This window comes from Desmodus rotundus, chromosome 8, assembly GCF_022682495.2.
Source record: "Desmodus rotundus isolate HL8 chromosome 8, HLdesRot8A.1, whole genome shotgun sequence".
NCBI classification, from domain to species: domain Eukaryota; kingdom Metazoa; phylum Chordata; class Mammalia; order Chiroptera; family Phyllostomidae; genus Desmodus; species Desmodus rotundus.
Window position 1 is genome coordinate 106441328 of NC_071394.1, and position 12317 is coordinate 106453644.

Sequence of the window (12317 nt, forward strand, 5' to 3'; positions counted from 1 at the left end):
GGAAAATCAGCAATTTCTACCAAAGGCATCTGCAAACCTGGCTTGTTTTTGTTATTAGCAATCATATTCATTTTCATGATAAACACAATTCTTTATTGTTTAAAGAATGATGTGAGGTAGGGGCAGTTCTTTTTATTCTGACTTGACTTGACTTTTACGGACTCACTCTGGAGACAGGACAGACAGGACTACTAATCAAAGGTAATCACAGAACTGTAAGTTAAGCAAACAGTGGGATATTTAAGACAACCTGTCGAAAAGTAAAAATACAATGTTACCGAAAAAAGTACAAGTGTATAGCACAACTCAATACGTAGTATGTGTACAAGTATACATACAGTATGAATATGTATATATCATCATTTGGACAAATAAAAAGTGTAGAATATATGCAAATATATACATAGCATATATATGTACATATATCATTTAGAACAGCATACAGTCCGAGAGGAAATTCACCAAAATGCTAATAGCAGTTATCTCTGGATGTTAAAAATACAGGTGATTTATTTTTCTTTATTCCTTGTATTTTTTCTCAACATCCTAATGTTTCTTCAAAAATCATGCACAGCCTTTACAATCAGAACAAAATACTTTAAAATACTTGCCAGGATTTCAATGTAGTCTTCCTTAAACAGACATCAGTTTTTGTCACTGGTTATAAATCTGTAATGTATGCTTGTGCTGAAGCCCAAAGTCAGCATTTGTCATTATACCTGGCACTCAGTAAATATTGCTGCATGAATGGCAACACAGTGGTGGAGCAGGGTCAAGAATACACTTTTGTTTGGTCTCTTGATCCTAACAGTCCTGGGCTACTGCAAGCTCTGTCAATGAGATGTGGTACTTACTTTGGAAGCTAAAATGAGCATAGAACCCATTAGATAGAGAGGGAAAATTAGCCTTTAGTTGTATATACACAATAAAAAGGAAAATAACCTTCAGTGGTCCACCAGTTTAATACCCATACATAATTTTTTAACAGTTACTTAAGTGTGCTATTTCTAAGCTCATCACTTAGCTACAAGTTATATTTACGAGAAACAACTGCTGAGTTTTTTGATAAAAGGAGAAAACACCCTTACATTTAATCCAAATTACTGTATGACAACTAAAGAATACAAGAATTCAAAAGTCATTTAGACTGATGCTATTGTAAACAGCCAGTACGCAAGTTGACATTCACAGTCACAATCTCAACTTCTAACAAATAGAAGGCTAAAGTGACTACATTGGAGAAATAATATCCTGTGCTGACAAGACCATGTCCTGATCTCTCAGAGGTCAATTACAAATGCACTTTAGCATTAGGAACTAATTTCAGTTACCTTTCTTATTCGATGCCACTTTGCTGTGAACTAACTCCATTAACAGATTTCTGTGTAATCTCAGTATCTAGAGATTTCAAAATCATCACCACCAATTCTCTAAACAAAGGAGCAAGAAAGAATTCTAACATTTAATTCTTTTAAAATAAAACAAATGATGTAGGATCAAAAAGATCTTTTAAAAAAAAAAAAACCTTTATTTGTTGTAAACCCACTTAAGAACTAGAAACTCTGAGTTTATTATTGGAATTGCTCCTGCAACTATTTTAAACTAATTTCTGAAATTAGATTTAAAATGATTTTCCTTACACACAAAAAATTTGCATGTTTCCAATAAAAAATTTAAAGGCAATTTTGTTATTTTCCATTAAAATAGCCAATCAACATTCAAGCAAGTTTAAAATTTCAAAACTGTTCTCTTACCTCTATTATTGCCTTCATAACCAATCCAGCTCCCTTTATAATTGCCATGGAAGGATGCTTTATAACACGGGGGAAAAAACGTTATAACAGAATGAAATACTTTTATTCCAACATACAGGGGTAGGCAAAAGTAGGTTTACAGTTATAATACAACAATTAACAAATAATACAAGAATAAACTTTAGCCCTCACGGGGTAGCTCGGTTGGCTGGAGAGTCATCCCCATAACAACAAGGTTGAGGGACCAATCCCTGGCCAAGGCACATATGAGAAGCAACCAATGAATGCATGAGTAAGTGGAACAACAAACCGCTCTCTCTCTCTCAAATCAATAAATAAAAAATTTGAAAGAAAAAGAACTGTTTCACATACATACAATTATAAACCTACTTCTGCACATCCCTGTATTTAGTTTTTGCTCTTAAGGAGCATATATAATTTTATAAATGTATAAGCCATAAAATTAGTAAAGAATACACAAAATTAGTTCAAGTGTTCTTACAATCTAGAGCCTCACAGATACTAAAACAAAAAGAACTTACATTCATACGAAAGAGCTGACACTTATTTGATCAACTATATATTATACTTATTTGAATGATAATTATACTTCTTTGAATGATGTCAAATATTAAAACAGAAATTGCTATTTATAATATAAATTAATATAAAATAAAGCACGCATATACATAATAAATACTACAACATCATATGAAATAACAGATGTTTTCAATGGTTTATGAGCAGCCCTGCTAAGGCTCATGTTATCATTTGAGACTCTGTAAAGATGAGGGACCTTTGGGCCTACCACAGAAAAAACATGACTTTTTCACCACTTTTAGATGGAAAAGATGGGCAATGAAGTCAAAACAGTGATCAAAAGCCATTGACAGAGCTCTTCCACAGAATTCTGTGGAATTATATGTCCTAACATGATTATGTAGTAGGTTATATTTATTTATCAACATTACCACAAAAGCACAAATGTATTATTTTAAAAACAAACTGACCCCCAAAAGAGGTTCTCTTGGATTAACTGCATCTGATTAGAAAAATACAAGCTCTCACCTGGAAGAGTTTAAAGAGGGTTCTTCCATTGGATGCTACCATTTCTAAGAGCATATCAAACTGTTGCCCTTCCGTTGTCTCACTATAGGGGGCACAGAGGGCAAAAGTGAGGAAGTCCAAGAGTGAGCTGATAACTAGCGCACCAGTCCCGTGATCCTGAAACAAAGCAACATATTGCTTTGACTTAGGACAGAGAACTTCACTGAAAACATAGCATTAGCCGGTTTCTTTCTGTTATGCTACATATTAGAAGTAAACATTTAACTACTCAACGAGATGTTCAAAGTTTGAAGTACTCCTCATTTTACTAATGTAACAAATCCACTGCTTACCATATCTCAAAAGGAAATAAACTTCTATCACATCTCAAGAGAATAAAGAAGACTCCTCAAACATGTATAACTAACATTAATGTGTTTGTATTAAAACCAATCTTTCACAACACTTGCAAAGCTCTGGCAATTTGTTAATGTTCCTTCTAAGAGGTTATAGACTCTCCATTTCCAAAACTGTTAACCAATGGCTGGAAAACAAAGATTAAGCTTAATTTTTTTTTAGGACAGCTTATTTTACAATGACACTTTAAAGGAAAACAAAAAACAAAAAATCTAGAATACCATTATATCTAAAGGTTTTGCAAGCCATCCCCCCAGATGAATGTATACAGTCCTAAAACAGTAATTATTCTTAGTATTACTAGTGACCAAGCTGAACTGCAACTAAATACTGATCAAAGTCAGGCGCTACAATGAAAACAAACAAACTGTTGACGTCACAGTTCTAGAACACTTCAATAACGTGCGGTAGCTCTCATTAAGACAAATTTAATTATAACTTACCACATGAGAATTAAATTTCTCCAGTAAGTTTTCCAGAAACTTCTTTGAAGAGAGAAGAGAAGCTTTGTTTAGCTGTTCTTGTCTTAAGTCATAGTCATCATGCATGGGCTATTGATTAAAAACAGGGGTAATTCGTGAGCACTCCCATGGTGCTGGCATCACACACAAGACATTTATAAGGAGTTTTCACTAAACACAGAAAAAACTGGTAACACCAGGAGGCAGCAGTGGTGATGCCCCTTGGATCTGATGAAACTTTACAATGTGCCTGCCCATTGGGTTACTAAAGACAGTACTGTACCAGATACTTCCTCAGAAGCCCCCGATCTCCTTCCGAGGCAAGTAACCTATTCCCACTCCACCAATTTTATAATTTAAATCTGAAATAAACCTTAGCATTGAAAACCAAACACTAAAATTCACAGCAAATACTTCTTTGTCTCAAGGTGATTTTCTTTTGGCTGTGGGATAACTGAGAGTATAAAAGGATTGCAGAAAGCTAGGAAGGAGTACAGACAAAGTCCTCATTCTGCTCCTGCCTTCAGCTGACCTCAGGCAAGGTTAAGTTACTTTACCTCTCAGTCTTCTTTTTCTCAGCTATGGAGTGGGAATAACAGTAGTACTTTTTTCATAGGACTATTATGAAGCTTAAATGAGAAAATTCACGTAAAAACGACACAGCCAAAACATAACATGCAACGAGGGCTCAAGGTGTTTCTTTCACACTACTGTATTTTATGTTCTAGCATCCTGCTAATTCTTCTAATCCAATTATTTGTAGTAAAGATAATAAAATTCACTTTTGGTAATAAATGCAAGGCCATGTACACATGATTACTTACTTTCACTCTATATTACTAAGCTTGCCTAAAATACTTTATGTAAGAAAAAAAGTACTATATATTATATACGAAACTGAAGTGAATCAGAAATTTCGAAGATACCAAACAACTGCTTCTCCCCCACACAGGCTGTCACCAAGTTAAATCTCTATCAAGCCTCCATCCTGCCCCAGCACCCTTACATGATAACCCGGTCTGCCAGCCTCTGACTTTACCTGTAATCAATTCTCCACATACCGCCCAAGAACGTTCTGAAATTCAGACCTGACAGATCGCTGTTCCTGTGCTGAAAATCTTTCAGTTGTCTCTCACTAAAGGATACAAATCTAGCTACCTTGTCTGATACAAAAGCTTTTTATGACCGTCTCTGCACATCTCTGCATGCAGCTCTTAATCCCATGCACCCCCAGAACATACCTTATGATTCAGTCCTACTTAATTATTTGGTGCTTCCCAAACACGCCTTTGTAATGCTAACCCTCTCCCAGGAAGCCTTCCCCCAGCTGGAAAATACTTGCCTGTCCTTCAACATTCAGGTCAAGTTTAACGTCTCCCTGAAAGACTCTCCAAGAATCATTTACCTTCCCCTCACCACAAAACCAAAATTCAGGGATTCTGTGGCTGGCCCCTACCTACTTTATATTGTACGCATACGCCTTCCTTACCAGACTGCCAGCAAGTTCAAGGAAGGAACACCGTCTTAACATCTTTGTAGTTCTAGTAATAGCACAGTGCCGACTTTATAGGATGTGCTAAACAAATGTTCATTTGCATAAATAAATGGCTATGAGCAATTTAGGAAACACAGAAGCACTGCGTTTCACTGGTAAAATTACAGTCTGGGTTTGGGGACACTACCGGTCAACTTAAGGGAAACACCACTTACACACATGAGGGCACAGAGCATGTCAACGGCGGCGTGGGTCACTCCATTGTGGCTCCTCTTGAGTGCTTTCACCACCTTTACTCCCAGCCTCTCCCGAAACCTTGTCGAACAACAAGCAAGCAAGCAAGCGTACATTAACGGTTATCGGAGCATTATTCTATTATTTTACTATTAAAATATAAAACAGTAATTCATTAGGTTTCCACTGCATTACTATAGCAATGGCATATTTGGAATCCCATCTTTGTTTTCATAATAATTTTCTTTTCTTTGAGGGGGAAGATTTTTTTTTTTGAAGTTAATTAAAACGAAAAGGCATCTAATTTCCCACTCAAATTCACTGCAACAAGAGTCAGTGATATTACTGGTGAGTATGATACCAGTATCTCCCTTCAGTTTCATTCACCTTCCTTTTTTACTTCTAACAAGTAAAAACTATCTATCACCATATAAAAGGCATCAGGTTTAATCAGGTATAAAAAGGTAAATTGTTGATTATTTGTCAAAATTCTCTAAAAGTTACGTTTCAGAAAACAACTTACTTTGGAAGCTGCGTGAAGGCCAGAAAACCAGCTTTGGAAGCCACAAGCCTCCTCACAGCCTGGAACTGGCTTTCCAGTTCTGCGTTCAAAATGCCATCTCCCTCCTGGGACAGTAATGCTGTTATGGCATTATTGATCAGTTTTTCTTTGTTTTCTGAGAAGAGACCCTGGGTGAAGAAGATTATTTCAAAAAAGTTTCCATACTAAAAGTTAATGACAATGAATAAGCTATGATACAATTTATCTTACATCCTGTGTTACTGCATGCAGAACTCCACTATATGAGATATTAGCATTGAACCTGAATACAGCATCTGCAAAGTTGCCATCTGCAAGGAGATAAAAAGATTCAAAAGAATTAGAGTTTTACACTCCTAATTCTTAGAGGATTATCAAGGAAATGGATGGAAACACAATTATATATAAATCAATACTCACTTGGCGGTGTAGCCAGGAATCTGAGATGAAGGCTCTCTACTTCCTCATCGACAGGCATGCTGAGTAAGCCCCACCGCTGACCTTTATGGGTTGGTGTCATTTTTACACAAACATCTCTGTTACCAGAGGCTCTTACTCCATCCAGCAAACTTGCTAATAAGGAATCTCTAAGCAAGGTTAAAAATAAAAAGGTTTTACAATGGAGAATTAAGGGGAATTTTGATTCAGAAGGCAGCCTATGAGAACTGCTTAGGGGACCCTGGGTACAAGGGGAAACACAGGGGCTTTAGGGACAGAGTCTGGAGTTCCAATACTGGCCTTTTCTTTTTTTAATTAATTATATATATTTTTTTAAAGAGAGGAAAGGAAGGAGGGAGGGAGGGGGGCCAAAGAGAGAGACGGAGAGACAGACGCATCGACTCGTTCCACTTCTTTATGCATTCATCGGTTGCTTCCTGTATGAGCCCCAAGAACCCACAGCAGTGGCCCATGGGGACGACACTCTAACCAACTGAGAGACCTGGCCAGGGCCCAAGAACACCACCTTTTCATGTGAGGTCAAAAGACCTCACGTGTCTCTGGTGAGACACCCACTTGAAACTTTCGCCATTTATTATTGGGTTTTTTGTTTATTTAATACTGAGTTATAAGAGTTCTTTATATCAAACCCTTTATATTTTCTTCCTGTCTGTGGCTTGTCTTTTCCTCTTCTTAATAGGCAGTTTTAAATTTTGACAAAGTCTACTTAATCAACTTTTTCCTTCTATGAATTGTGCTTTTGGTATTGTATCTAAGAAATCTTTTCCTAATCCAAAGTCACAAAGAAATTGCTTTAGTTTCTGCATGTAAGCTATATTGTGAATAATGGCTCCCTCTTCTGAGGGCTACTATCAAAATTAAACAATATAATGTACATAAAGCTACATAATGTACATGACCATTTTTAAGTGTTGAGATCCTTACTCTAATTAGAACATCTGTGCTATTTTCTTCAGAGGTTCTCTTCCTTGAATTTAGGACAGGAAAAAATGAAACCTTTTGCTAAACATGCCATTTTTGTTGACTACAGAAGCATTCTGAAGTAAGAAACTGGTCATACTACAGGAAGTGAAAATACTTCAATAAGGCTGTATTACACACAGCGCCAAATGTATCAGAACTGTTTCATCTAACAGCATGAAAGGGCTGCCTGGAACGCAAACACTGCTGATCCCACGGCAATGGCTCCGTGCGGAAAGGGAGATCCAGTCATTCACAGTAGAGCAGCTTCATACCTGTGTTTGCCTCACAGGAGGCCTTTAGGAGCTAGAGCATCACCAGGAAAACTCGCAAGTTTTCACATCAACAACCAAGTCACAGGAATATAAAATCACGTAGGCCTACTCTACTGGAGGATTAGTAGCTAGCCCAGCAATACTAACCTAGAAAAAGCCAACTTCAAGTACTCACGTTAAAGTAACTTGCTGCTGTGATCCAACAATATACATATAGTTAAAAAGCTTAAGTTTCAGAAATACACTTTATTTTCATTTCATTCAAAATCAAGTCACCATTTTTTTTCTCTTCAGGAATTTGAAAATTAAATGATTTAAGGTCATTTTAAATATACAACAAAATAATGTTGTCTTTTCCTAAATTACATGAAGTTCTGGATTACAAATCTTTGGTTTTCCTCTTTGATGAAGCACTTTGCCATGCACATACTAGAATTTCAAAAACTTGATGAATTAAAATACAAAAATACCTCTCTGTTGAAGAATATTTCCGTATCTGCCCTTTTATAAATTCAATGGTAAAAAGTTGTGGATTTTCTGAGTCACAAACCAATGCAAATACCTAATAAAAGCAAAAAACAAATTCAACAAAAGGTATTTAATTTTATGGTATTTTGTTAGAAAAGATACACATCATTTTTACAAAAAATCAATATTTAAAAATATAACTTGCTTACAATATCAGAATTCAAGAGCTGCTTGCTTAAGTCTCATGCAAATTTTCATACAATTATTGAAAGAAAGTACCATTCACTGTGTACTTTGAAAATAAATTTTGAAATATTCCTTGTTCTAAAGATCAATAAATATAATAATGTGAAGAAGTAAATGCAGATTCATCCTGTTTCCCATTCTTTAAGCATGAAAAAATGTTAAAAAAGAAAGAAACTTATTTTAATTCATTAATGGGAAGAAATCTTTTCTAAGCTAACATTGACGACACTTACTTCTCCTAAAGGCTTCAATGTTGCAATATTATAGGTGGCTGGATCACGTTCTACTAAACATGTTTCTGTAAGCGCTAGCACTCTTTTTACAGGTTCCTTCAAACAAAATTGACACATAAAAAAGTTATTTAAAAATTGTTAAAACCAGATAAACAAATTTTTATTTTTAACACACAGGTCTTACCGAATGTCTAGGTGATATTTTTTGGACTACAAACTCTGCCAAAGATGTGATGGATTCATCAGTGCTGTATTTTCCAAAGCGGAGATTCAGATATTGCTCAAATTCTAAAGGTTCTTTTCTGATCCGCAGTGAAATACCTATGAAGTTGCCAGCATGATCTATTGCACTCTTGATAATTTCTTCTCTTTGCTCTGATGCAAATAAATGCTGCACAAATTTTGAAATTTAAAAGATCAGGGTTGAGGTAAGTAAAATGTAACCATACTGAATCAACTCACAGGAAAGAGAATGTAGTAACAATTTTGGATGAAAAAAAAGTAGTAGATCTTATCGGAGGTAACTAAATAGTGTATTGCGGATGAAACTTTATCACTAAATTAAAATCACAAAGTTTGGTATATAGAGCCTTAAAAATAACTCACTGAACAGAAATTGCGGTTTTCATCAACACGTGGAAAACAGTGCTCTGGAGCTTTCATAAAGGATCCCTGGGACACCTCAGCAAAGTCAAGTGGAGTTGGTGGGTAACTATGTGGGCAGAATTTCAGTTTCAACTAAGGTAGCTCTGATTTAATGTTTTCAATAGTGGGCTTTCTTCAAAGATTACCTCGAAGAATGTTTAAATCTCTACAAGTCATTGGCCTATAGATATTACAAACCAACCCCCAGGAGTGTATTTACAAAGAATAAGGTACCACTACTTGCATTTGGTGCCTGAAGGGCAAAAATGCAAAAAGTCCTATAAAGGTGGTAAAGTGCCACATAAGAAAACAAAGCCCAGAATGTCAATATCTCCCTTGCAGAAAAATGCCAGATCAGATTATATTTTAAAAACTGATTTTATCCCAACAGCTTATCTCAGTTACTATGGATGCAGAAGTTACCATATAAAGATTTGTTGAATGAATCTGTCATGCTATTATAACTGTAGTGAACTGGCTCATTTTAGCTACTGTATTTTAAAAGGCAGAGTATGCTTAAAAAGTGGATGATTAAAATTAAAACTGCTTGATGCCACTAGGCAATAAAAAATGTAGGCAATTGAGAACTATCACAATTCTCATCCTTAATGTTTACCACATACATTGTAAGGCTTGGTTGAATGACTGCAATACAGTTACCCAGTTAAGGTCTGCAAGGCCATATTCCTGTAATTAGGTACGTTTTCCACCACAGTGTTTGATGTTAATCATTACGAACTTCCACCGCCCAGGGAAGTGACAACCCTTTACACAGTGTCACCACAGCAGACGTTAGGCTATCATAGGGTGGGAGAAAGAACTAATTTCCTCTTTTGGGTGTAGATTCAGAGGTTAACAAAATGCCTACATGTATGTTCCCGGATGAGGGACACTAGGATGGTACTCATCACCTGAATAGAGGGTTACCTAGGATGGAAAAAAGATCTATAGTTCTGAAGAACTAGCATTTTGTAAATCAGACTGTTTGCCCCTCCCCTTCATTCTTTTTACCACCCTTTGCTACCCTCTACCAGGGGTGTCCAACTCACAGCCCAGGATGGCTATGAATGCAGCCCAACACAAAATCTTAAATTTACTTAAAACCTTTTTTTTGCTCATCGGTTTTCATTAATGTTTGTTGTGCATTTAGTGTGTGGCCCAAGACAACTCTTCTTCCAGTGTGGCCCAGAGATGCCAAAAGGTTGGACACCCCTGTGAGTCTAGCCTCTTATGTATCTGAAAGTCCAAGGCAGGCCTGGACTCCACTAGCCAGGGAAGCATAATGTATGTACAGAACACTAAATCTTGCAGTAGTGTTCACAGGCCATTAAGGTGCTCTCTCTCTACTGCTCATCTTAGAGATGTGGGGTTTCAGGATGGAAGCTAGGATGTTTCTTATTAAAGAAAAAACAAAGATGGTCATCATCTGTAGCTCAGCTTCTAGTACTGATAAACAAACAGGGGCTAAGCATCTTAAATGGCTTCTGCTGTACTCCACAATTTATATGTAATTCACAATTTTAAGATAAAATATGCAGAAATTCCAAATCTGAAGTTTCAACGCATATTCAGGTTCCACATTACAAATAGCTGGGCAAAGGAAAAAGGACTATGAAAACAAGAGATTTTAGATTACTTTTCAAAGAAAGCTTAGAAACTGGAGAGTAGACATTAATACTAATAAAAATAACAATTCTAACCTACCATTTATTGAGTACGAAACCACACACTGCTAGTATCTTACATAAATTATCTCACCTCATCCTCAAAAAAACCCTATGACACATATTATTTTCATTTTAGAGAGCTGCAAATTGAGATTCAAGCTCTTTGATACCAAACTCTAAACTCTTAATATCATACTTCCTCCAAAGGACTCACATGAAATTTCAAAATAAAGTGGAGAAACCATTTTCCTTCAAATGCACATACCTCTTTTTAAATGATATTTTTAAAAATACAACTTACCAATCTACTAAATCCTCCATAAAGTATACAGAACCCTCCTTGACAATCAGAGAGGTCTACAAATCCTTCAATATTTCTGTAGTCATAGGAACAGAGGACTCTGTTAGTTGCAGGATTAATTTGGTCAAAGCCTCCAGGAGTTACTTCCAAAATGACAGGTTTTCTTGTATCACTCCAGTGATGCTTGTAACAGTTATATCTCTAGAGAAAAATATTAATTTTAGGTTCGTATATATGCTTACCATAAAATAAAGTTACATTTAATATACTAGTCATTACTGAAACAACCAAAAATCTAAGCAATACTATAAATATTTAAAGCTACTATCCCAATTGTTAAAACATTAATTTTAGCTATTTGGAAGTTTGTGTTTATTTAATTAAGAATGTTCACTCTAACTGAAGACAACATGTCCTTTTTAAATTAAGTTTTGGGTTATAATATCTTATAAGGTAATTTTAAGTCACTCTTATGCAAATCTATAAAAAGAAAATAAAGGAAAATTTAAATAGAAATGTCATTCTGGAAAAGTTTTATTGGGAAAAAGATTTCAACTTTTGTTGATGGATTCTTTTAATTAAGGTAGATATGGAAAAGAGCTAAGTCACATTTTGGGGCAGTGACAGTATTTAATTTACTCCACTTAGTTCTGCATTTATTAGTTGATTCTTAAATGTGCCCTGACCAGAGATGGAACCTGCAACCTTGGCCTGTTGGGATGAAGCTCTAATCAACTGAACTATCCACCCAGGGCTAGTATTCAAAGCACCTGAGCTACTTCAGTATATAAATATAGATTTTCTTTCTACACACACAAAAAAGCCAAAGCCTCAGTCTGACCTTAAGCATTTCTAATCACACCAAAGTTATCTTTAGAAGTTTGATCTCAGGGGGGAGGGTGGAGGCAGGGGAGGGAGGTGGGTTCGGGTGGAGTGGAGTGGAGGCATGGGGAGAAAAGGCAGACAACTGTAATTGAATAACAATAAAAATTAAAAAAAAAAAGAAGTTTGATCTCGTTAGCAAGTAAAATTCCATTTAGACCATAACATTCTTTTGTAAATTGAAGCACCTAGTATCAAAAATGATTAGAATGATCAACATCCATTTACTACC

At 35.8% G+C, this 12317-nt stretch overlaps 1 protein-coding gene across 2 annotated transcripts in view; it reads right to left on the bottom strand.

Annotated features, from left to right (window-relative positions):
* DNAJC13 (DnaJ heat shock protein family (Hsp40) member C13) overlaps positions 1 to 12317 on the bottom strand; it is a 106805-nt gene that overhangs the window by 64392 nt on the left and 30096 nt on the right. For both annotated transcript variants that reach the window (XM_024566184.4, XM_053929387.2), the window contains 11 exons: positions 11204 to 11404; positions 8775 to 8981; positions 8591 to 8686; positions 8114 to 8205; positions 6370 to 6536; positions 6181 to 6260; positions 5932 to 6098; positions 5390 to 5489; positions 3662 to 3769; positions 2823 to 2978; positions 1755 to 1811 (listed from right to left, as the gene is read on the bottom strand). In XM_024566184.4, the coding sequence (XP_024421952.2) occupies positions 1755 to 1811; positions 2823 to 2978; positions 3662 to 3769; positions 5390 to 5489; positions 5932 to 6098; positions 6181 to 6260; positions 6370 to 6536; positions 8114 to 8205; positions 8591 to 8686; positions 8775 to 8981; positions 11204 to 11404 (1431 nt within the window). The remainder of the gene's footprint in view (positions 1 to 1754; positions 1812 to 2822; positions 2979 to 3661; positions 3770 to 5389; positions 5490 to 5931; positions 6099 to 6180; positions 6261 to 6369; positions 6537 to 8113; positions 8206 to 8590; positions 8687 to 8774; positions 8982 to 11203; positions 11405 to 12317) is intronic.